We start from the raw sequence: 27,689 nt of genomic DNA, 5'->3' as shown, positions 1-27,689 counted from the left end.
TTAAGGAAACTTGATAACAATAGGTAAGTCATTGTCACAAGGCTATTTTTTATAAGGATGCCCTCAACAAAAGCCCGTAACATATTGTTAAAATGCAACTTGGTTAAACAATTCTACAAGGGACTGAAGGGAAGTAATCATGATAAGTATTTTTACAATTTGAAGCTAAAAGACAATGTAAGACACTTCAGTGATGAAGATGATATCATACACATATTCAACAAATATTGTCAGGTATGACTAATGTGCTTGAAAAGGATAAGACATGGTCGCTACTTTTAAGATGGTCTCATTTGGGGAGATGGACTTTTAAATAAACAATGTGATAAACACTACTGCGGAGCTGTATGAGAATAGGGAGGAACAAGTAACAAACTTGCCTTACAAATCTAAAAAGGTTTCCAAGGATAAGTACCCCTGAGTCTTAAAGAATAAGTAGGAATCCAGTCGGCAGAAAACAAGGAAAGACGTATTCTAAGTCATGGATGCATGAAATAGCATGATGCGTTCAGGAAAGTGAAAACAAGTGTGTGGTTTTGTAGAAAAATCAAAGGAGGTAAGATTATGCAGGATTGGATTATGAAGGGTCTCCTATACTATTCCAAGGAGACTGAACTTCATCTGAGAAAATAGGAAGTCACTGAGACGAGTTTATACAAGGAAGTTGGGGATTAGATGTGCGCTTTACAAAAGATTGTGCTCTTGCACAACAGACCGTAGACGAGCAATGCCAGGGCAGCAAGATCAGGTAGAATGAAGTGTTCATGATTCAGAGACAGCAGAACTTGGGCATCTGATTAGGCTGTAAGGGATGAGGAAGAGTAATGATTTTAATAAATCCTTGGGATAAATTCCAAGTTTGGTAGCTGATGGTATTTTTAACCTGGATAGGAAACTAAAGGAGAAGAGCAAGTTTTGGAGGAGAATGATTCTGATCTGTCCATATTAGTTTTTTTGAGTAGTGTATGGGTCATCCAGGTGGAGACATTCAGTAAGTAAGAGGAACTACGGGTCTAACATACAGAAGAGGGGTCTGGGTCAGAGTCATAACTACTCAATCATGGTCAATATTAAAGAAAGTCATTGAAGTAGTAGAGTGAGAAGAGAATTTGGCCTCAGAACAAACCCTGAGAGCAGAGAAATTAGCTAGAGGACAAGAAATCAGTGAAGAGAACCAAGAAGAAACAGAGTGCCAGGAGGAGACTCATGAGGGTGTTTTCAAAGAAGACAAGGTCGTCAGGAAGTTTCAAGAAGAAAGAAAAAGTCATTTGTGCCTAATTCTATTCAGAGTGGTCAAGCAATGTCAGGACCAAAAGTATTCCCTGGATTTTGAGCAAGATCAAGCATTTATTACACATGGCAATTACAAAGTCACTTGTGACATCAGTAAGAGTATGTCCAGTGAAGTGGTGAGGGGAGAGGGGAGACCGAGAAGGGATGAAAAGTAACTAGAGGCAGTGAGGAAGTATGAGTGCAGATTAGACCATCAATGACAGCTGTCAGGAAGGAGAATTCTAGGGCTAGAAGACAAAGGGTTGAAGGTATATGCATGTGTGTAATTGTCTAATTTTTTTTTAATAGGAGAGATTTAAGCATTTAAATGAAAGGCAGGGATCAGAGTAGAGAATGGGAATTGATGGAGTGAGAAGATGATGGGGACACACGGCTTTGATAAGAGCAGACATATATCATCTTTGTGATGAGAATAAATAATGAAATGGATACGTTTGCAGATATGAGGATAGAAGGAATTTCTAATGACTATTTTCTCTGTGATGTAAGGGAAGAGTTTCTGTGAGGTTTTTGTTGATGACCTTAGAATTTCTAAGTGTACAAAGCTTTCACACAACCATGCTAGCCTATATATACTAGCATATGTTAATTTAATCCTTTACTTTGCAATACTCTGCAATTGCTATTGCAAACTGAGTTTTCAAAGAACCCTTTAAATTCCTAGTTCTACATCAAAGGAAACTAAAAATCATCTTACCCAGAGTTTACTGTCTAATCCTTCTACAGCAAATATGAGAACAATGGATGCATGAAAATTTCTGAAACGTTTAGATGAAGAAACACATCAATGTAAATGATAGATTTAATAGCAACTCTAAACTAAATGAAAATGGAAAAGCAAAATTCTCCAAAAAGAGTTTTCTTAAAAGATAGACGAGTCATAGGCTACACTGGGGATATGGAATGTGATGTACTTGAGTGGAACCGAAAATTTTACCACTGAGTAAAAAGGGAAAATGTACGCATTAATTGAACAAACTGCCATTATTTGTTAGTACAATTACATACAATAATCACTACATTCACCAAAAACCTACTACATGCCTACTATATAACAGGTAAGAATTTTTACTTTGTATGGAAAATATAATTACATCACTTCTCATTTTAATTAATATTAGGTTGTCTTAGCAAAAATTAACATGAACAGTCAAACTTTGCCTTTGTTTCCTAAGCTGCATATCTTCCATCACTCCTTGTATGTGGTCCACATTTTCTTTATTTTCAATGGTTACATCCTTTCCATAGGCCCAGGATGCCTGATTGGAGATCTGATCCAGAAGACCTTGACCTTTTTCACGCAAACCTTGCAATCCTACATCTAAAACAAAAGTTATTATATTTAATCTCTTAAACCAGAGAAGCTTTCCCTCCCTTAAGTAAATCCTCTCAGCAGATACTGTACTTGGATTCCAAGTATAACAACTTTGTACATTAAGCTACTTTGGGATGGAGGCCTCTGAATATTTCGATCAATAAAACCCCTTTAAATGTGGCTCAAACTGGAGCTCCCTCTCATTCAAATTCTCCCTAAAGAGAATTTCCAAAAGGTGAATTTCCATAGATAACAATTACTTTTCAAAACTGCAAATAGGAAGTGTGAGAATTTCTATTTTGATAAGATTTTCCATTTTTTCCTTTCTGTTTTTATGTAGTCCAATTTTTAGGAGAACAAGGCAAATATTCTGTTCAAAAAATATATGAGTTACAAGACATTAAAACATTCAAGCAATGTATTCTCACTGTAAAAGGACACTGAACATTTTGAGTATAGGCGCTGTCCAGCTTACACCCAACGAGAAGCAACACTTAGGATATGTTTACAAGACTCTAAATTAGGTACATATACCAGAATTCTTTTAGCATTTTTAAAAGAAAAATATGGTTTAAGAAAACTTGTGACATTTTGAAATAAATTTCATTTGGCATATTAAATACTAAACATGTATTCCTCATATCATCTGTTAAAAATAACGAAGACTGTAAGCAAGTAAAATGCCAATACAAACGTGATTTTTCAAACCCATTCCCTCAAGTCCTTTTCAAAATTAATTAAATTGGTTCAATCACATGTCACCATTTTCCACTAAATATCTGCCTTAAGTTACTGCTTTCCTCTCCTCCATTCTCCTTTGCCCTCCTGTCCCACTCAATACAACTCCCCTCCCATTTTCACATCCACTATCCACCTCTCCCAGTCACGTCTTAGGGAAATTCACTGTATTTCCTACTGTAGTAAAATGTAAAAAGCCTTGGTGTCAAGTAAGGGTACTAGCTTAATGAAATTGGACCATCCTCTCCTTGGAGAGTATGTCACCTCGGCAGTATTCCCAGTTTGGAGAAACAAATGCACAGAACCAAACCAACTATTTTTTCACAAGGTTAGGATATAGCAACAACAAAAATCATTGCATAAAACACAGTCTGGGGCATACAGGGTTTACCACAGAACATTTCACAGCTAATTACAGTTTATGCATGCACTACAAATAACTGTTCATAGAATATGCAAGACATAGCACCTGTAGATTCGGCTGCGTAAACAAGAAAGGCTAAAGGCCCTGTGAAGGAAGGGTGACTGACCAACAATGAAAAATAAACACTGTAGCATAAATTACACCCTTTAAGGGGATAAAGGCTTTTTTATACCAATTTTTCCTATGGTCCCTGTTAATAATTATAATTAGATCAGTATAAGTTGACTTGTCTAACCATGGTAGTGATAGTTTTTAAAAAAAGAACCCTTATGTTTCAGCATTTTTAAAATCTGCTTACCAACACTTTTCAGCTTCTCTTCAAGCAGTTTTAAAGTTTGCTGAATCGATGCTCCATCAGCTGGTGCTACATCTACGCACAACATCCCTAATAAGCCATCCAACTGCTGAGACAACTAAAGCAGAGGGACACCAAAGAGATAACCCTGATGTAATCAGCATCTAAAGTGTTTAATGATTAATGAGGTTTATATCTAATGAGGTTATCACAATTATACTTGAAAAAGACTCTGCTGTTAAAAGACAAGGACAAATAATTAGAATACATGTTATCTGAATGACAGAACACACAGATGCATGCACCAGGAAGACAAAGTATGTCCAGGTCAGCAGAATGTTAAAAAGTATTGAAACTTCCATTTCAATCTATGTTATAAAGCATGAAGACTGAAAAAACTATCCAAATGAAATTATCTAAGAGGTTGGGACACTCTATTTAGACAAAAAAAAAAAAGTTTAGTTGCATGCAGAATGACTTAAAATTTTTTAAAAAATCAAAGAAGTGTATCTTATTTCCCCCACCAGTAAATTTTACTGTTCCAGAAAAATAATTAGGAGACATGCAAACCTGCAAAAATGATGTGCAGATAAGTATTCAGATAATTTGAAGAAAAGAAAAGCAATCAGAGTAGACACTTACATCTTGGGCAACACCATGAAATTCAAGAGCTGCTTGTAAGAGATTCTGCCTAAATTCCAGCTGACTGGCCTGTCGATAACAAACATCACTAAGTTGTTGCTGCAGCGACTTCAGTTCCACAAGATCTTCCTCATCCCCAGCATTTAAGAGTGCTGCAATTTGCTGATTAAGTTCCACATAAACTGCAAACCATTCCTGTAATATAGAGGTTGTAAAGTAAATTAAGGATCAAATCAGTTCCTGAAGAATACCTTACATTTTACAATATCTCCAGATATACTAAGTAACATATATGAGAGTTTTCTAAAGCAAAATTATTTAAATTGAGGACGAAAAGTCCCCAGCGCCCAAATCCTTCCACTGCGATCCCTGGAATTCACTCCTGCCAATAGCAGGATCTATTTGCTCATCCTGGCCTCTAAATGTCCCCTTCTCTTCCCTGTTGTGTGTGAAACCTGTCACCCTCAGAGGAAGCAGTTAGCTCTGCAGCCCTTCTGATGGCTGTTTTTGCTTGTACAGCCAACCTACCACAAGCCTGGAAGTGGGGGAGATGGCTGCCTCACTCCTCATTACTCTTTCCAAACCATTTCTTCTGCTCCTTCTCTCAAAAACCACATCTCCAATGAAATGCATGTAGTCGGATTACATCCTGCCAACGTTTTCTGTTGCAGGGCCTCATCTCAGAGCTAGCAGACTTCCCTGAACTTCCTCTCAGTGCCAGCCTTCTTCCTGACTTCCACTGTGTAGACATCCAATCAACACTGAACTAAGTCTTAGTTCCTTGACTCCCTCCCTCACTTCCAACTATCCTGTCCTCACCCCACCTCAGCTACCTACTCCAACAGACACAAAATTCTGTCATTATCATATACTACTATACAGCCCCCGAATCTTAATTTCAAGAATCCCATTCTCTGATCACCAGTTGCTGACTCTCCAATTCACATCCTTGAGTATGCCTGCTCCTATAGCCCCATGAGGTCCACCAATCCATTGATCTCAGCATGTTCTACTGTCCAGCACTCAGGAGCCTCAGGTCCTCCCTTCTACCCTTTGTCAGAGGCTATAACCACCTCCCAGGGCACAACCCATGCTCATGCCCTGCTCTCCTTCCTTCCATCAGATTCACCCGTCAAAAAAGAAGAACAGATGCAGAAAAAGCATCCATTTATGAGAAAAACTCTCCAGAAAGTGGGCACAGAGGAGACAAACCTCAGCATAATAAAGGCCATATATGAAAAACTCACAGCTAACATCATACTCAATGGTGAAAAGCTGAAAGCATTTCCTCTGAGATGAAGAACAAGACAAGGATGCTCATTCTCACCACTTATATTCAAAACAGTTTGGAAGTCCTAGCCACAGCAATCAGAGAAGAAAAAGAAATAAAAGGAATCCAAATTGGAAAAGAAGAAGTAAAACTGTCACTGTTTGCAGGTGACATGATACTATACATAGACTATCCTAAGGACACCACCAGAAAACTACTAGAGCTCATCAATGAATTCAGTAAAGTTGCAAGATATGAAATTGATTACAGAAATCTGTTGTACTTCTATACACTGAAAACAAACTATCAGAAAGAGAAATTAAGGACACAATCCCATTTACCATTGTATCAAAAAGAATAAAATACCTATGAATAAACCTACCTAAGGAGGTAACAGACCTGTACTCGGAAAACTATAAGACACTGATGAAAGAAGTTGAAGATGACACAGATGGAAAGATGTACCATATTCTTGGATTGGAAGAATCAATATTGTTTAAATGACCATACTACCCAAGGCAACCTACAGATTCAGTGCAATCCCTATCAAAGTACCAATGGGATTTTTCACAGAACTAGAACAAATAATTTTTAAATTTGTATGGAAACACAAAAGAACCCAAACAGCCAAAACAATCTTGGGAAAGAAAAACAGAGCTGGAGAAATCAGCCTCCCTGACTTCAGAATGCAAAGCTACAGTAATTAAAACAGTACGGTACTGGCACAAAAAAAGACCCATAGATCAATGGAACAGAATAGAGAGCCCAGAAATAAACTCATGCACTTGTGGTCAATCTATGACAAAGGAGACAAGAATACATGATGGAGAAAAGATGGTCTCTTCAATAAGTGGTGCTGGGAGAACTAGACAGCTACATGTAAAAGAATAAAATTAGAACATTCTCTAACACCATATACAAAAATAAACTCAAAATGGATTAACGACCTAAATGTAAGACCGGATACTATAAAACTCCTAGAGGAAAACACAGGCAGAACACTCTTTGACATGAATCGCAGCAATATTTTTTTGGATCTGTTTCCTAAAGCAAAGGAAATAAAAGCAAAAATAAACAAATGGGACCTAATGAAACATAAAAGCTTTTTCACAAAAAAGGAAACCAACAAAAAATACAACCTACTGAATGGGAGAAAGTATTTGGAAATGATATGAAAAATAAGGGGTTAATATCCAAACTACATAAACAGCCAATATAACTCAACATCAAAAAAATAAACAGCCTGATTAAAAAAATGGGCAGAAGACCTGAACAGACATTTTTCCAAAGAAGACATACAGATGGCCAACAGGTACATGAAAAGATTCTCAACATCACTAATCGTCAGGGAAATGTAAATCAAAACCACCGTGAGATACCACCTCACACCTGTCACCTCACACCTGTCAGAATGGCTGTCATCAAAAGGAACACAAACAACAAATGTTGGCAAGGATGTGGAGAAAAGGGAACCCTTGTACGCTATTGGTGGGAATGTAAATTGGTGTAGCCACTGTGGAAAAGAGTATGAAGGTTTATCGAAAAACTAAAAATAGAACTAACATATGAACCAGCAATTCTACTCCTGGGTTTATACCCAAAAAAACCCCCCAAACGCTAATTCAAACAGATACATGTACCCCAATGTTCATAGCAGCACTATTTACAATAGCTAAAATATAAAAGCAATCTAAGTGTCCATATACAAATGAATGGATAAAGAAGATGTGGGATACACATACACACACATACACACACACAGACACACAATGGACTACTACTCAGCCATAAAAAAGAACAAAATGTTGACATTTTTAGCAAAATGAATGGACTTAGAGGACATTATGCTATGTGAAATAAGTCAGAAAAAGATAAATCTATATGATACTGTATGATAATCCATATAAATGTGGAATCTAAAAAAATAAAACAAACTAGAAAATATAATAAAAAAGATGCAAACTCACAGATATAGAGAACAAACTAGTGGTTACCAGTGGGGGAGGGCAAGACAGGGGGTGGGGATTAAGAGGTACAAACTATTAGGTATAAAGTAAGCCACAAGGATATACTGTACAACATGGGGAATATAGCCAATATTTTATAATAGCTATAAATGGAGTATAACCTTTAAAAACTGTGAATCACTATATTGTACACCTGAGACTTATATAATATTGTGTATTAACTGTACTTCTATTTGAACAAACAAAACCTCTGACCTGGTTTCTCTTCCTGCTGTGTGCCTCCAGCAGCTGAAGGTGGCTGGATCAAATCAACTATGTGGATAGGTGTCTTTTTAAAGTTGTGACCAAATAACCTCAAATGGGCCTTCAGAAACCCTATTGTATTTCTCTAGTTATTTCACCTCCCTATTCTGATATGTTTTTATCACTTCTTAAATATCCAACTCCCTTTCACCTCTTCACTCTAGCCAAAAATCCAACTTCATAATTCACTATGACGCCATCAGAAGAGAACTCTTTCATCCTCTCACAGACAAATCTATGACCTTCCCCGCTTCTGTAGCCCTAGGCTCTGCCCTCTCTGCTAAAATAATGAAGGAACTCTGCCTGATTCTAAGGCCAACTGCTCCACTGCACTCTACAGACTAATCTCTGCTGCCTATGCAAGGCTTTGCTCTTGCAATTATCTTCTCTTTTCAAATGGATTATTCCCATCAGTGTACAAATAAACTGCATCTTCTACTAAAAAACAAAATATATACTTAAGATATGTGGATTTTAATATATGTAAATTAAAGATAAAAAACCTTCCCTTAAAGGAGATCATTATACTCACTCTATCTTATTTCCTATTCTTTTTTTAATTCACTCTGATCAGGATTTTGTCCTTCCCACTCTTATCAAAAAAATCTCAGTCTTTATCTTATTGGACCTCTCAGTTGATTTTAACAAAGGTGACCACCTCTCCCTCCTTTTTCACTTCTTTCCTGAGCCACAAAGATCCTTTTCGGCCTCTTCTGCTGGCTCTCCTTCCTCTCCTTGCCCTCTAAATTTAGGAGTGACCCAGGGTTCAGCTTTCCAAAGGCTCTTTTCTTCTAAACCAATACTCATTGGGTTTGGATGATTTCATCTTGTCCCACGCCTTTAAGTAACATCTATAGACTAATAATATCTTCAACCCTGACCTCTTCCCAAGATACTGATACCCAACTATCTAACAGCTATCTTCATTTGAATGACTAACCTGCCCCCACAGATACTGATTCTCCAGCCTCCCAAACCTACTTCTCTCAGTTTTCCCCACCTGAATAGTCATTAAGGCTAAACACATGACTCCTCCAAGAGCCAGTCCTGCCGGCTCAACCTCGTAAGCCTGACAACTTCTCATCACTTCTGCTGCCTCCATTCTGTTAGCTTCCTGTCTTCCTATTTCACTGTGTGTCCCTGCTCCCTATCCCCTATACAATAGCTGGTGATCTTTTAAAAACATAAATCAATTATCTGCTCAAATACTTCTCCAATGATTTCACATAATATTTAAAACAAACTTCAAGTTCCTTTTTCTGGGCTAAAATCACATGACATGTTTTGGCCCCTGACTCCCTATCTTGCTCACTGCACTCCAACACTGCCAACATACCTGCTGTTCCTCTATCATGGCAAGTACGCTCCTGCCACAGAGTGTTTCTACTGCTGTGTCCTCGATCTGAATTGCCCTTTGCTTGGATTACTCCTTCATATCATTTCAAGGTCTCTGATTAAATGTCATCTCCTCAGAGAGGCCCTTCCGGAAAGCCTTACCTATACTGCTCTCCACTCCCTCTTTCCTCAACTTGAATGTAAGTTCCGTATGATAAGACAGTGCTATATTCTCAAGAGCCCAGAACAAGTGACATTTAGTATGTGCCCTACTAGCATGTACTGAGTGAACACATAAAACACTTTTTATATTAGGTATTGTAGATTTGTTGACATTAAATTAGGTAGGTAACAGGTACTGTTCCAAATGTGGTCTCTCTTATGCCCTGTACCTAAAACTTGGGTTTCTCTAATCTGTCATATTGTCTTATTGCCTGAACTACTATGGAATTTTTGAGTATGATTACAGAGATGATGTAGTCATACGTAATGCAAAGAACACCAGACTTGAAAGACAGACTCAAGGTCCGTCTTTTTCCTTCCTAAGGGTGTGATCTTCATCAAGTCACTTAATCTCTCAGAATCCTTTTCTTGATTTATAGCAGTATGTTCAACTGGTGGCAATTTTGCTCCCTAGGGAACATTTTGCAATATTTAGAGACATTTTTGGCTGTCACAACTGTGAGGGAGGGATGCTACTGCACCTAGTGGGTAGAAGCCAATGATACTGCTAAATACCTACGATCACAGGACAGTCCTTACAACAAAGATTTATCAATAAATAAATCAGTAATGCCAAGGTTGAGAAAACCTGTTCTCTACAGCTGTCCTTCCGTGTCCTTGGGGGATTGGTGCCAGGGATTCCAAATTCCAGCCATGCTCACGTCCCAATTTATGTAAAATACTTTCTAACCACAGAGTGATTATAAAGGTTAATGGAGACCGACTGATTTAAAGCAGAAAATATTGCCTGAGAAGATGATCACTGTTGTGTTCTAAATAGAAAGGGATTTCACAGTCTTATCTATAGTACTTACAAATTTAGTTAATGCTCTAAATAAGTTGGTCTAATTCTTTGAAGAAGTAATAACAGTGATTCAGAGAAAAACAGTAAACTAAAGGATAAAAGACCTGAGATATTATTTCTTGCAGTGAGAACTCTCTACATCAGATCACCTGGGGTGCTTATTAAAAATACCTAAGCGCCCCCCAACCTACCAAATCAGAGCCTGTGGGGGTGGGGTTCTGCCACAGGCCTTTCAACAAACACATCAGGTGACTCTCATGACCATTAAGGTTTAAGAACTACCATCCTCAAGCTGATTTTTTTTTTTCCTCGTTTAAACTTGCAAACTATAGGCCCTAATAACTAGACCAGAGATGCAAACAATTTAAGAACTTGTATGTCTCATGAAATTAACACCTGAAATTAGAACTGATGTTGTCATAGAGAAATAATCAGTCTCTCTGGGATGTGGGGAAAAAAATCATATACATATATATATATATATACACACACACACACACATTTTAATCAAAATGTTCCTTCCTAGGAAATTGGGGAACATAAAATTTATAGAACCTCAGATGAACAGGCTGCATTCAGTTCAGTTATGGTCATTCTCTGGTTTACCTCTTATAAACATTTAACTGTATAGAAAATGATTATTTCTAGCCCCCCCCCAACGAAACACACACACACACACACACACACACACGCACGCACGCACGCACGCACGCACGCACGCCCAGAAACAAAAACAAACTTAAAAAAACAATCCACCTCCAAGATACGGGATTTGGATTAAGATGGTAGATAAGAAATGAACCTGGATGTTCACATACAAGGAAAAAGCAGTCATCAGGACTGACACTGGAAATATATGTGAATTGGTGGTGATGCACAGTTGGTGAAATGATGGGTATTTATATTTTATACTATGATATAGGAATCTCAATCTAGGAGGAAAGAAACACTGCCAACACACTTAGGCTAATACCTTAGGAAGAAATGGGGTCTTGATTCTTTATGCAGACCTGTTTTGCTTACTATAAGGCACAACACACCAGTATTCTCTTCAGAGACCAGAAGTCAGTACTGTGGGATGGGGAGACACTGACAGAATCCTAAAGCAACTTCAGAGATTTATGCTTCTGCACCTTCCTATTATGTGCTTTTCCTACCACTCACCTACCTCCACCTAAAAGCTAAAGTAAGATTACTGGACTAAAATACTTTAAAAATTATTTTAAGTTATTATAATCATTTTCATACACCTTAATATTCTTTCTGTTGTGCTTACCTACTATTCAAAAACCAAGTAAACTTCTCATTGCCACTCCTTGACAAAGAACTATATATTAGTAGCATTTTCATTTTCTATATATTAGCATTGAATATCCTAATCAATTTGGGTTTATTTTTAGCTTTATTTCTAAAGTATGGTTTTATAAAGAATCTAAAATTTAATACTTGACAGAGTGCTTTAACACAAAATGGTACATTAAAAGTTTCTCCAAATTCTACCCATATTAAGCAATCAATACACTAGAAATTTGTCATTATAGTTTCATAAGACCTGAACAATTCCATAATAGGCTTTAAAGTGCTGACTTTTATTTACAAAGAGAAAAGAAAGCTTTTAATAAAATATTAGAACATCTTAAAAATCATAAGCTGATACACGCGTCCTGCAGCAAACAACCTATTCTCAAGGTGACAATGCAGTGCCACCTATTGGTCAAAACAGCACAATTGAAGTTTTGCCTTTTAGAACTTCATGGAATATTTTTTTCTGAATATTTTCAATCTATGGTTGGTTGAATCCTTGGATGTGCGTGGAACCTGTGGATACGGAGGGGCCAACTGTATATATATTATCTTTGCAATTTTCCTAGTTAGTACTTGTAAGAGACTTAAATATGAAACTCCATAATTGAAAAATCTATATATTTTATGCATTTCACAGGTTCTAACATAATGGTTTTTCCTTTTATGCTGAAAAAAACCCTGAATACTTTGTATTTAACTTACAACTCCTGTTCCTGAGGTTATACTTTTTAAATTCAAGACTAGATAAAGGTTGTATTTTTGTACTATCACTCTTTCTTCTGTTACAGTAGTTTTTAAAATTTCACATGAATTGTGTTTCTATAAAAATATATAATTAAGCTATACTGGAGACAAAACCAAAACCAAACTTCTAATGAATATGTACTAAGTGGTCAAAATGTACTTGATAGCCATTAAACATACCGTACTTTATGCCCCTAAACCAAACAGCAACTTATCACTTAGTACCACACATGTTATTAATTATGCACATTAATAATAGCTCTGTAACTTGCAGAGGAAAAAGCCTCTCACACTGTGCTGGCTCTCGATCTCTTCGTGCTTCTGCTGTAGGGCTTGGGAAGCCCGAATGGAGTCTCCAATCCCCCACTGGGCTCTCAGCTGTTCTGATCCAGGCCCTTCAAGCCAGTTCACAACCTATGAATGGAAGTTGAGATGAAAATTTTAAAATAATCAAAAACTTTTCAAACTTTCATTCTAATTGGTTTTCCCTTCCCAAAGTTCCTCAAGTATTTTTTATTTAAATTATTTAAATTCTATTGTATAGGCAGTAAACATTTCTTCTGGAACTATACAGCTATAATGTGACAACTTTTCCAAAACCTAAATTTGATAAAATGTACACTACAGCACCTTAGGCTTTCAGCTATCTGATCACCTGCCAGGCTAAAAGAAATATGACATGCTCCCATAAGAGAGGCTTAAAAATTAACTTATGATGATAAGAAAATTAGAGAACTACAGGATTTAGAATTGGAAGGGACACAAGAAATGACATTGGTCAAATTTCTTATCTAATACTTAAGAAAACTGAGTTTCAGAGAGATTAAGTGACTTGTTCCAGGTAACATAATTCATTATTAAAAAACTAGGACTAAAAGCCACGTGTCCTGACTCATACTCTAAAGTTCCTTCCAAAGCACTCATAAACCAGAATCAATTAACTGATATAAAGTTAAAATACTATTTTTCTCACTTGGAAAAGAAAATTAAAAACTGTGTAATTATACTACTGCAGTACCCTCTAGGGGGTCTTCTTAGGATCAGCCAAACATTCAGACCCACGAGACCATCTGAAGTCCCCCTGGCACCAAGTCTACTCAGAAGGATGAAGGGAAGGGACTACAGTCTGCCAGGGTAGCAGGACTGGGTGTTTCTCTTCTGCCGGGTCCCTGAAGCAGTCCAACAGTTTGGGAGATGAGATCCATATGGGACAGATATGGGAGACACTCTGGCATCAAAACCTCACACCACACAAGCATCATGCCCATTATAAAAGTCACTGAGCTCCAAGATGCCCGAAGTTATGCCTTCCATCAAGTATTAAGAGTTCTCCCAGTCCAGAGCCAGAATAATTTTTACTACAAGCAATGTCGCCTGGTAACACAGTTGGCATTTTTATCAGGTTTTCAAGGGAACAGACCTAGATAGTTAAGCAAAGATCAAATTCTCATGCAGAAGAAAGGGTTTTGTTTTCTCTACCCACAAACATATATACTCTAAAACTACACAGACACAGTGAAGTAATTCTAACAGAAAAAAATATTGCCCAGCTTTACCAAGCTGAATTATTATTTATCAAGCTAAATTACAATTAGGAAGTCAACAACAGCTAAACTTAGGATATGCCTTAAATCTAAACTTAGGATAGGTCCCAAGAAGTGAATGAGGATGTCTGTGCAGCATAATATTAGAGACTCAGTGGAAAGACAGGCTTACCTTATCACAGACCCACAGTGCATTCCATAGTTATTACCAGGGTAAAATATATTTAAAATCTAAGAGTTTATGTAATTTAAATAATCATATAAAAGTACCACATCATAGGGGAAAATCATGTGTGTTTCCTTCCATTAATTTTTCACATGCACTGCATTTTCATGTTACTCCAGATTTAAGTGCTGCAGCCGATTGTCAGAGTACAAGTAATTTCTATCCTGTGTTTTTCACTTCCTTGTGGCTACAGTTATTACCATTTTAATGGCTCGAAACCCCTTTTTTAAGAAGGCCAGCCTCCTTGCCTGCCTCCTTCCTTTGCTCCCTCTCATGTGTCCAAACAACCAACCAACCTACCTGACTAAGAGCTAAGTAAGCAACGTCCTACCTCAAGTAACTATTATACCTGCTTTCACAACTCCAATTCTCTACTGTTGAGCATCTAAGTAATTTTAAGATGAACATATATATATAGCAGTTATGCAACAGAATTCTTCTCTAATTCTCTATTGCTTTCCTAGAAAACATTTTCAATAGAGATCTTGGGTCCAGTGATGATACAATGTTAATTGCTAATAGTATACATTATAAAATTACTCTCTAAAGCACTTGTCTCTATTTGAAACATCCAAGTCATGAAAGTTTTAACTGAGAATAACCTTTGCAAGGTATATAAACTGACCACTGCTTTTACTTTATTTTATTTTATTTTTATTTTCTGAGATTCTCAGTGCAATTTATTAAGAAACATCCATGTGGGGGCTCTGGGAGAAACAGTATCTCTTTCTAACAACAAATATATTTTGTCATTTCCAAAAAAAACTCTGGAAATGGGGTTCTTGCCCTCAGTCTACTTCAAGCTTAATGTAAGAGATGAGATGGGTAGTCAACCAAAATAATGCAGCAATGATTACATTTAATTTGAAATCATTTATATTTATTACAAAAGTGGGTTACAAACAGTAACTAAGGAAAAAGTTGGTTAGATCATAAGAATGTTGGTAAGTTCCTACGTGAATGATACTAACTTTGAGTAAAATTAGGGGAAAGTTTCCTGGAAAACAACGTAGACGTCATCTACTTTTGGATTTTATATCTTCTTACATAGATTGGTAAAAAACACCAAGACTTCTTGTTTTCTTAATAACCAGAGGGGAAAAACAGAACTACATACTAAATAAAAATCTTTTCATGAGGACCCAATACTCATCTTTGTTTAAATATTTCTCCCAGTGAGAAATCCTATACTGGTTCTACATTACATTCGGGATGAAATGTGGCTATCTGGCATGGCCATACTATGCCATGGATGATGGGGCCCCGCCTATCCTTCACCATTTCCTTCTTTAACTGAGCCCGCGTTGAACTTTTAGTGCTCCCCAAGGGCGCCATGTTCTCTCACTAATCTTGCTTTGACATGGATCGTCCTCCTACCTGAAATCTTTTCAGCCCCTTCTCTTCGTGACCTCTTTTTCATCTTTCAAGACTCATCTCATGCTATAGATTTTGATGATTTTGGTTTTAAGTTTTCTACTGAACTGTTTATTTTTCTGTTGATCCATTTTTTAAAATGAGTTATTTTTCATTTCCAAGGGGTTGGATACTTTTGATCTGTTTGAACTTACACTATTGATTTCTAGTTGTCAAACAAATTCAAATAAAGATGACATTCTTGTGATTATTCTCGCTACTTCTTTTTAATTTTGAAACTGCCTACATAATGAGAATACTTTAAAGAGCATTATTATAAATTATGCATTTTAGAGTTATAATTTAGAGCAATATTCTCAAACCAAAAACCCTTAGAGTCATTGTTGACTCTTCTTTTTTTCCTTTTACACCCTGCATATCTGATACCCCTGGAATCCTGCTGTTTTGACTTTCAAAATAAACCTGTTCTAAGCCTACTTCAGGCCTTACCTAGATCCTTGTGGTAGCCTCCAAACCAGGCTTTCTGCTTTTAGTTTTGCCCCCTACATGGCTGACTATTACTTTTAAAATACTTCCATCAAGTTTAAAACTGAAATCTCTTCAGGTGTATTTCTAAATATTAGTGAGAACGAATAAACTGCGAATGTTTGCTTACTAACAGTATATGATCTTTTGGGATTTCTCTCTTTATGTGTGTGCCCATTTATGTCCTAGTATCTTAAATATTACTGTATTCTTAGCTTCCACCTTCTCTTTACAAGGTTTTAATACTAAAGAGCAAAAACTCAAAAACAAAAAAGTCCAAGTATTATTTTTGACTCACTGGAATAGCCTAACTGCTACGATTTTCTTTCCTAAATTCTGTTTTCAGAGTCCTAAATTCATCTGCAAACCTCTACTGCCAGGTACTCTTTAGAATACAATGCTTTGTTCCTCAACATCTCCACTTTTTCTGCTTTACTCTTTGGTATGAGCTATATTTGGAGGGGCAGGGTACTAGGATCCTGTTTGCCTCTGCTGGCCTGTGGAAAGTATCACTCTTTCACAAAAGAGACAGGTGAGCAGTTCTGTCTTCAGGAAGCACTAGGCGTGACTCTGAAATTCTGGCTCTGCTCCTAGGAGTTGAAAGACTTTGGTCCATCACCTTTGAAATGGTGTTAATGCTACCTACTGTATAGGGCTATTGTCAGGATTATACAGTCATTATACGTAAGACACTTAAGCACAGTAGATGATACCAATAGCTGTTAGCCTCTTTGCTTTCCCCACTTTTTCTGAAGAAAAAAGCCTAGCTCCTTCTATTTATTCACCCTTTATAAACTATGTCTCACATCTGCATTTTACAGTAAAACCCATAGGCTTTTTAATCCCCGAACTAAGTGTTTTAGTCTATGCTTTTAAAAAATGGAAATAAAAAGAGTAAGTTTTAAGAAATCTCATGTAAACATTTTGAAACAAGTTTCCATTCCCTTTGGGGGACTCAATTGCTTCTCACTGATTACTATGTATTACGAATATGAATATAGAAACAGATATACAATGGCATTTAAGCAATTAATATAATAAATTATTTCACTAAAAATGTCTAAATTCTAAAAATAAGGGTAGAATGAAAATAACTCAGAAATTTTAACTGGTTAATGTGTTATATATTATTTTAAAAAACGTAAGGCAACATTATTTAAAATTTAAACTTTGAAACTCTAGAAAACTTTTAAACGATAGAAGCAAAAGAAGCAGGTTAATATAAATCATGATAACTGGGGAAAAACAATTCATTAGCAGGGAACTTTTAAAGAGTTATAAATTTAAAAATAAATTTTAAAGAAAGCAAAGACATCTGCTTGGCACACACACACACACAAAAACAGTTACACAGTCAAGTGTACATATAGTTTTTTTTTTTTTTTTTTTTTTTCTTTTGGGTAAACTGTATTTTATTTTTTATTTATTTTTTTTTTTAACATCTTTATTGGGGTATAATTGCTTTACAATGGTGTGTTAGTTTCTGCTTTATAACAAAGTGAAGTACATATAGTTTTAACGTATGCTGAAAGTAATTTCCCTTGGAATGCAACATCAGTAACGTAAACACCATAAATGTATGACTATTTCTAATAAAAATGATGCAAATTGAGGTTGATGCCCCAGTAAATAAATCTATTTAAATGCATTAATGATGGTGGTTTGCCAAACTGGGTTATAAAACTTAATTTCAATCAGGACATCTTGCTCATCAGTCAATCTGAATATTAACTTACTGCAAAAACAGTTTCATGCACAATCCATATCAATGTGACCTCTCAAACGGTTACATTTATATGCAAAGTATAACCTTGAAGATGTGCTCTTAGAATCCACCATGACAAATATTTGCAGAGGCCAAAAATGCATGTGACTATCCACCATTTTTTCCTGGCCAGACTGGTTACTGAAGACTGCACGAGAGAATATCTAGAAGCATGTTAGGTCAAACCAGGTAGAAGGGCATATCAAGCAGATGTCAAGCATCTGACCAGAAGAAAGAATATGGTGAACTGGGATCACAGCCTCCAGCTGTATACTTTAGCAACTCAGAGTTATCCTATTTTGCATCTATGGTTCCTTTCTACAAAGGAAGAAAATCACATGGATGATTCTAGAAATAACATTTGCAATGCTGGCAGAAATTACTGCCACAATAAATAATGCAAGTAACGATAGCTTATTTCAGTGAAGTGGCATCATCTCCTATCCAGAAGTACATGAAATCTGATTTTTAAATGTAGCGGCAGCAACATGGAGAACTTCTGCATTCCACATGAAGTCTAATGCTACTGATTTGAACTGTGGGGAATAAATGGCTGACAACTACAATGGTTATTACCATATAGTTTATCTATTAGAGCTACTGGTTTCTTTTTCATTATGTTCTGTTTTCAGTGATAAATCAGTAAAAAAAAAGAGATGTGGAAAATTTCAACTTTCATTAATTTTACACAAGCAGAGGTAGTCAACTTTATGATTATCTTTATATAAACATCAAAAAATTTCATTTTCCCCCAAATTTGCAAGACTGAAGATGGTAGTTTATATTCTCTGTGTGTGGACATGATCAATATATGTTTCTAAATAGCTAAACTTAAGTAATCATTTTGGCAAGAGAAATAGATCTTTCCCTAAAATGTGACCTGTGAAAATAAGAGTGTAGAAACCATCACCTGATGAATATTAATGCTCTAACCAATTCACATGTAACGCTTATAAAGAAAATTGAATTGCAATGAGGTTTATTTGTTTTTAACAATAATCTCATGACCATCACCACCATCATTATAAGTATCATCATCATCTCCTTTCTCTAGTTTCTTTATTCTTTATCCAGTTGAATTGGTCCATCATTTCAAAAATGCATGTCAATACATTAACTCCTTTGCCCCTGATGTCACATAGCAAAGCACAAATGCTGGGGGACTCCCATCACCCACGTTCTCTGGGGCCTGCACATCAACAGCCAGCCATGAATTGACAGGGTCACATAACAGGCCAGAAAGTTTCCACCATAAGTTCAAGATCAGCACTATCTAAAAAATACATCTATACTTCCATGGTAATTTCACTCTTCCAATCCCCAAAATGAAAATTTTGAATCATTTCCACTCCATTTAAACCTCTAACCCTCTTTAACCACTGCCCTCCCCATCCCCGCCTTGCCTCCAAACCTCTACCACCAAAGAGATTCCCTTTGTGTCTTACTTAAAAACAAACAAACAAAAAACAATCAAAAAAACCTAATCACTCAAGAACTACTTCATCTTCTCGATGCCTGACTTATATATACGGAGGCAACTCTGGATCATCCTACCATCTCCCTCCTGTTACAAAGGAAGAGTTCTCCCTCCTCCATTCTAAAGCTAATCCCTTCAGCTCTGCTTTGGAGTCCATTCACTTCCACCTTGTCACGAACTTGATAGTATTAATTATTCTCTCCTCCATGTTCAACTCCTCCTTCCAAACATATACTTTCCCCCTAGAATTTAAGCCTCTTAGTTTTCCATATCACAAACACAAACTAACAAAAATAAACTACACTTGACCCCAGCTGTGGGCTGAATTGTGTCCCCACACTCCCCATATGCTGAAGTCCTAACTCCCAGTGCTTTAGGATGTAACCATATTTATTTGAAGACAGGGTCTTTAAAGAGGCACTTAAATTAAAATGAGGTTATTAAAGTGAGCCCTAATCTTATATGACTGGTGTTCTTAAAAGGAGAGGAAATTTGGACACAGACAGGTATAGAGGGAAGATGATATGAAGACATAGGGAGAACGCATCAGTAAGCCAAGGAGAGAGGCCTGGAACAGATCCTTCCCTCACTGCCCTCAGGTGGAATCAACCCTGCTAACTCCTTGATCTTGGGCTTTTAGCCTCCAGAAAAATGAGGAAATACATTTCTATGGTTAAGTCCCCTAGTCTGTAGTACTTTGTTACAGCAGACCTAGCAAATTAATACACCCTCACTTCTAGGCAATGCTCTGTTTCTCGTCTTTCCTTCAGAGACAAAACTCTCAGCGAGTTCCCTACACTCCACGTCTCCTTCACCACACCTCACTTTCATTCCTGAATTCAGTCCAATGTGCTACTGGCCCTGCTACTCCATACCCTGGGATCACCAACGACCTTGACCTTGTGGATTCTTAGTGAACATGTTAAGTCTTCCTCTTTTTCAATCTTCCAGCAACATTCGACAGGGTTCCCAACTCCTCCCCTGACATGCTTTCTTCTTTTGACTTCCATGACACAGAGCTGTTCACACTTTCCTTCTTCATCTCTGGCCAATCCTCCACTGCCTTCTTTTCAGGAGTATGCTCCTCTATCTTGTCATTAAATGCTGGAGCTTCTCAAAGCTCAGTTACAAAGCCTTCTTCTCATCTACTCTCAGCTCTTTCCTTGGGAAATTCTCACCCACATCAATGCTTTAATTACCATTCATACACAGATGACAAACAAGTATGTCACCAGCCCAGACTTCTCACTTCTGGACCTGTTTGGGACTACCTTTATATATCTTATTGTTAGATGTCTCAAAGTCTCCTGAAATTCACCATGTCTAAAACCAAACTCTTGATTTTCCACACCTTTTCCATCTGCACGTAAACCCAAACCTGCCCAATTTCCCTAATTAGACAATACCATCATCCATTAAGTCTTGCAAGCCAGAAAAATGCTTCACCTCTGATATCATCTTCTTTCTCACGCTTCCTCCCTTCACTCTCCTTGGGACTTGAGTGGTTGCAATTTTACAACTATTTGTGTAGTTACTTAGCCATGCACCAAAAGGCGGGACACCCTGTCTGTTTTTACTCACCATTACATTCCACCGAGCACAATCTCACACTATTGTAGATACTCATTTCTTTAAAACGAGTGAGCAATAATAAATGATACTAATAAAAACTCGTATGTGCCAAGCTAAACATTTTATTTAAATTATCTTCTTAATCTTTGTAACAGCCCTATTAAGTAGGTATTTATTATTATTATTGTTATTGTTTCCTCACTTTACTGACGGAGGAAGCTAGGGCATTGAGGAGTACACTTCCTTCCCAAGAACAAACTTGAAAGTGGCAGAAGAGAGTGGACCCAGGTTACTGGGGTACTTGTATACCACTATGCTATTTCATCTTTATGGTTTTCAAAGATACTCTCAAGCTAGTTAAAGTTTACCTGAGTTTAATATAAGCTATCTTTAATTTATGAATATATTATGTAGAAAAAATTATATATAATTAACATATGCTCAGAAATCTTCAGTTTCTATGTAGTTATCATGAGATAAAGCCTAAATTCTGTTGCCTGAATTCAAGATCTTCCATGATCCAACTCCTTCCCATCCTTTCAAGCCTTTTTCCCCATGACACCCTGATGCTCTAGTCAGGGGTCAGCAAACTACAGCTTGCAGGCCAATTCTAGCCTACCACTTGTTTTTTTTTTTTTTTTTTTTTTTTTTGCAGTACGCGGGGGCCTCTCCCGTTGCGGAGCACAGGCTCCGGACACGCAGGCTCAGCGGCCATGGCTCACGGGCCCAGCCGCTCCGTGGCATGTGGATTTTCCCGGAACGGGGCACGAACCCGTGTCCCCTGCATCAGCAAGCGGACTCTCAACCACTGCGCCACCAGGGAAGCCCTACCACTTGTTTTTATAAATAAAGTTTTACTGAAACAGCCAAACACATTTGTTTACGTAATGACTATGCATTACAAAGGCAGTTAAATAGCCACAGGTTCAAGAAAAACTGTATGGTCCAAGAAGCCTAAACATTTACTATGTGGCCCTTTACAGAGCAAGTTTTCCAACAGCTGAATTAGAATTCTAGGCTACAATCTAGTTCAATGGGAACAAATATAATAGCTTCCATTAGCTGAGTGCTGGGTTCTTTCAACAAACCTTTCAAAAGAGCTCCTGTTACCCCTGTTTTATGTAATGAAAGAAGGAAGGAAGAGAGAGAAAGAGAAGAAGGGGAATAAAGAAAGAAGGAAGTCAAACTGAGGCTCAGGTGGGTGAATAATGTGACCATAATCACACAGCAAATAAGTGGAAGAACTGGGATTCAGAGCATGCTCACTATGTTCCATGACTCAAAGGCCAAACACTTTCCCTGGTGCCTACTGCTGCCTTTTTCTTCAGTAGAACTTGGGATTTCATGTTATTGTTTATTCATGCTATTCTTTCTCCTCCACAGAATGCCAGTTCTCCTTTAAAACCTAAAGGAGGTGCCTGGTGAAATCTTACACATTCTTGGGGACAAGCTCAAGCACTACCTCTTTCCACTAAGTCTTCCGAGATCACTTGCAACCAGGGGAATAATCCCTCCATTGAATGCCCACAGCACTTCAGTCATTCCCTTGTGACACCTAACACTTTCTCTCCCCTCTTAAGTTTAATGTAGCAAAACCCAAGTTCACCTTTATATCCTGTAGAAAAAGCACAATGCCTTCTATATAATAAGTACTTAACAAATACTTATCTAATAAATGAATGTAGATTAAAAACTTTGGGACACTTCTAATCTGGATTTTTTTTTTTTTTTTTGGCGGTACGCGGGCCTCTCACTGTTGTGGCCTCTCCCGTTGCGGAGCGCAGGCTCAGCGGCCATGGCTCAGGGGCCCAGCCGCTCTGCGGCATGTGGGATCTTCCCGGACCAGGGCACAAACCCGTGTCCCCTGCATCGGCAGGCGGCCTCTCAACCACTGCGCCACCAGGGAATCCCCTAATCTGGATTTTTAAAGTGAAATATTTAAGATTTACTTCTTAATAATTCAACAGATCAAAATCCAGAATGTAGTCTAAATACAGAAATGTCTTCCTTAGTATCGATTTTTAGCATTTTTTGCCTACTTATAAAAATCAATTTTAAAAGGAACTAAAAATTCATAAGAATTAAATCTACTTGAAGTTTTCTATCAGTATCATAAATAAGGAAACTTAATATTATAATTACTTATATTACACATTAACATTTTGCTAGGACAGAAAAACTCTTCATAATGCCCAAATTAACAACAACAACAAAGTTATTAGAAATTTAAAATAAATCTAAGGTCAACAATAAAATGTTATTTATTACAAGAATACAGAGACCACAGGTGATGTTTCCAACAGCTAGTTATTTTTGAAATTCTGATAGAGTGAGCTGAATGCTCAATGTCATCACTGTAGAAATAATATAATTTAAACGCAAATACTAATTGTAAAAATAGTTTGAGAGTCTGGTTTGACATTTCTAAAGTTCTCTATATAATGTAAATAAGGCATAGTATAAAATCAGGTACAGAGTAGAAATTACACACACACATAAAAAAATTTAGATTTTAAAAAGAGTTTAATATGTTGGAATCAGACACCTACCTGCATCACCTTCTGTTGAATCTCTTCTAACTGTGTACGCTTACTACGTTGCCTACAAACTTCCTGGTAGCGGGTATATTGCTCTCGCAGTGAATCTAATAATTTCATAACCTGTGGCTGTGCTAGTAGTTCATCATCCATAGGAGACCACGAGACCCCTCCATCTGAGCCATTAAATCGACGCTGCTGTAATTCGGATAACAATTCATGTCCTTTAAGAAGGAAAGATACTTATAATTAATACCCATAAAGAAATATAAATCTTACTTCTCAATCTTCTCAATTCTAATCCCTTATTTTTAGAACGTATCTGCCTATGTATTTTTAGAACGTATCTGCCTATATATTTACCTACCAGGTCTTAAGTACTAAAATGCAATTTCTCAATTTATATATAAATAAATAGGAAAACTGCATGCATACATATACATATGGATATATACTATGTCGTATATCATAGCTCTATCATATACAGACAGTCCACGATTTAACGATGGTTTGATTTACAATTTTTCGACTTTATGATGGTGCATTCAGTTGAACCCGTACTTCAGATTTTGATTTTTTCTTTTTCTGGGCTAGCAATATGCAGTACGATACTCTTTTGCAATGTTGGGCAGCAGCAGTGAACTGCAACTCCTAGTCAGCCACATGATCATGAGGGTAAACACTGATATACTGACAACCATTCTGTACTCATACAACTGTTCTGTTTTTCACTTTCAGTACATTATTCAATAAATTACATGAGATATTAAACACTGTATTATAAAATAGGCTTTGTTTTAGATGATTTTGCCCAACTGTAGTCTACTGTAAGTGTTCTGAGCACGTTTAAGGTAGGCTAGGCTAGGCTATGATGTTCGGTACTTTAGGTGTATTAAATGCATTTCAACATGATATTTTCAACTTACGATGGGTTTATCAGGATGTAATCACATTGTAAGTTGAGGAAGATCTGTGTCATATATACTATATATGCCATACTACATAGTAAGTATATAGTATATATGGCATATATATTTTCTAGACCTAATTATCTTTCTATCTATCACATTCTTGTTATTGGTGGATTCACTCCTCAGGACATTGTGCCAACCATTTCTCTGCAGAGTACAATTATAATCTGGGATTTCTGTCTGATGGTACTAATTAGTATGTTTTGTCTGATAGTACTAATCAATACTAAGCATTATGTTGTAGGATTTCACTATTAATCCATAACCTTAATCATAGCACCTAAAAGAAATGTTGGTGTGTAACAAATGTATGATTAAAGGGAGAAAGTCTTTACTACTGGTACAAAATAACATTTAAGTAATCTCTATTTATATAAATTTCTACAACATATTAACTGTGAATCGTGAGGGGCCACACTAATGTAAGAACTGCACTCAATGTTATTTGATTACAGCAAACTCATGGAGAAAATCACTCATGCACAAGAAGTTAAAATTATAGAATGTGCAACATCTAAAGCTGTAAGTATAACATTAACAATTTTACAAGATGACGCTGGTCAGACCACTGATGTCCAATTTCAAGATGACTGTCAGAGCTGACTATGCTGTTTCTGCATGTAGCCCCCTCCCTCCGTCTGTAATAGCTCCTGCCCACTGATCATCAGTCGGGGAGGAGGGAGTTGGCCTTTGAACAGGAGTCTGCCCTACACCTCAGTTGCTGGCATCCAAAACAAAGAAAACTATCCTGTCCATCAAAAAAGAAAAAAAAAAATTTTTTTTTAAGTGAATAAATTGCAAATTGTTTTTCCAGGATAATACTATTCCAATTATCATTAAGGAACCCAAAATATGCAGACATTTAAATTCTCTTCTCTTCATCTCTATTCAAGAAAATGTCCTAAACTTAAATGGCTTTAAATAATAGAAACAGTTTTTATTATGATTTGGAGGTATTTCCAATTTCTGAAGAATATCCAAGATTGTTTTAAACGTCCCCATTTTATACTCTTTCTACTTTAAGAGTCAATAGCATATTAAAAAGGACTTAGTGACGTATACAGATAATTCTAAAATACAAATGTAACAAGTTTCTGAATTCAATGGCTTAAGCAGTTTTTAAAACAAATATAAACATGGAACTAAGTTTTGAATCTAAAGCAATATTTTTACTGACAGTCTCTTGTACCTTCTAAACATGCAGTAATTCACAGATTACAATTATTTCTTTGTTCTTTCAGGAAGTAAGATCTAAATCGTACTGAAAAAACTCGGGAAAACTGAATCGATACAACGAAGATATTCAGAATTTATTTCTTTACTCTTTGTTATACTCTATAATTGGAAGGACACCTGTTTTGAAGACTTATGGAAAGTCTTTCTATATATATACACACACACATTCATATTCTTTTTTTTTTTTTGCTGTACGCGGGCCTCTCACTGCTGTGGCCTTTCCCGTTGCGGAGCACAGGCTCCAGACGCGCAGGCTCAGCGGCCATGGCCCACGGGCCCAGCCACTCCGCGGCATGTGGGATCCTCCCAGACTGGGGCACGAACCCGTGTCCCCCGCATCGGCAGGCAGACTCCCAACCACTGTGCCACCAGGGAAGCCCACATTCATATTCTTTATATATATAGTTCCATAAAAGTCATTAAGATCAGAATATATATATTTTTTCTTCTTTGATGACTGTTACCTTCAATGTGCTCCTTGTGGATACCATTTACATTAGAGAAGCAGAACCACATAATGATTTCAAAGACCATACTTCGAAACCAAACTGCCTTGGTTAAAGTCTCAAATCTAGCATTACTAGTTGTGTAATCTGCCCAAGTTACTAAACCTTTTAATGCCTCAGTTTCCCCATCTTAACATTGGGGTGACAACAGTACCTACTTCAGTGGGTTGTAGTGAAGCATAAATGAGTCAGCATACATAAAGTGCTTAGAATAGTACCTGCTATGCAGTAGGATTAGAACTATGCCCTATTAGAAAAATATATTAGAAATAAAATTAAGGTATTTTCATTTAAAAGAATTCTAATGTGTTCTCTAGAATCTGTGAAACTACTACTAAAGCTATTGGGGCTGGAATATACAAACCATGCAGCACTGAACACACACTACGTGAAAGGCCATTGCAAGGTGGTAAGTGTTTTTACACAGATGATTGTAAAACAGTACAACTAGTGGCTTTGGATTTAGACCTTTTTTTAGTGCTATGGTGGTAGAACTTAATAGTTATTTGATCTTGAACAAGTTTTTTAATATCTCTAAGCCTTGGCTTCCTCAAGTAGAGAAAATAATACTAATTATCTCAAGGAGTACTTAGAAGAATGAAATATGAAAATACATAAAAGTACAATGCTAGAAACAATGCATATTCAATAATCCTCATAGCAAACCCATCAAATAGAAATTTTTATCTTCATGTCATAAAGAAATAAATTCAAATATTTCAAGATAATTGATCATTATTAATAATTTTTAATATTGTAGAGTTTATTAACACACTCTTAGGCTAAACCAAAGAGCAGTTTGAAACACTTCTCCTTCAGTTTCTACAACATAATACATACTCAAATCAATGTTTATTTCATGAGCCAATTAATGTATGGTTGGTTTAATGGATTATGATTATCACTGATAAATATGTTTTTTCATCTTACCTGTCTGAAGAACAGTTTCAGGATCAACTGATGGAAGAAAGTTTAAATCCACAGACCTGGCAAGCACCAAAAGAGTATTTTTTTTTAACTATATGTATTTCTATTTCTATAACTTAAAAAAATCCTTTACATATACTTACCAAAACAGGGGCCTACAAATATGAAAATATGAAGCATACTGTCCTACCAGGCTAATTTCTCTTAAGCATCAGGAACCCATTAAAGATAATTAAACACTAGTAGCCAAAAAAATATCTATGTGATAAAAAACAAAATATACTACTTGGAAAAATATAATTTATCATTATTAACTACAGTATTATTTCGAGTATATCAAAGGAATCCATTTTATTATTTTTCCACTGGAT

At 36.6% G+C, this 27,689-nt stretch overlaps 1 protein-coding gene across 3 annotated transcripts in view; it reads right to left on the bottom strand.

Moving 5' to 3' along the window:
• Positions 1–27,689, bottom strand: part of SESTD1 (SEC14 and spectrin domain containing 1) — a 146,542-nt gene that overhangs the window by 19,209 nt on the left and 99,644 nt on the right. For all 3 annotated transcript variants that reach the window (XM_060302198.2, XM_030850718.3, XM_030850723.3), the window contains 6 exons: positions 27,322–27,377; positions 23,691–23,902; positions 12,950–13,072; positions 4,708–4,902; positions 4,069–4,183; positions 2,455–2,614 (listed from right to left, as the gene is read on the bottom strand). In XM_060302198.2, coding sequence (XP_060158181.1) covers positions 2,455–2,614; positions 4,069–4,183; positions 4,708–4,902; positions 12,950–13,072; positions 23,691–23,902; positions 27,322–27,377 — 861 coding nt within the window. The remainder of the gene's footprint in view (positions 1–2,454; positions 2,615–4,068; positions 4,184–4,707; positions 4,903–12,949; positions 13,073–23,690; positions 23,903–27,321; positions 27,378–27,689) is intronic.

This window comes from Globicephala melas, chromosome 7 (assembly GCF_963455315.2).
Source record: "Globicephala melas chromosome 7, mGloMel1.2, whole genome shotgun sequence".
Classification (NCBI taxonomy): domain Eukaryota; kingdom Metazoa; phylum Chordata; class Mammalia; order Artiodactyla; family Delphinidae; genus Globicephala; species Globicephala melas.
This window is presented reverse-complemented; position numbering and strand designations above follow the sequence as displayed.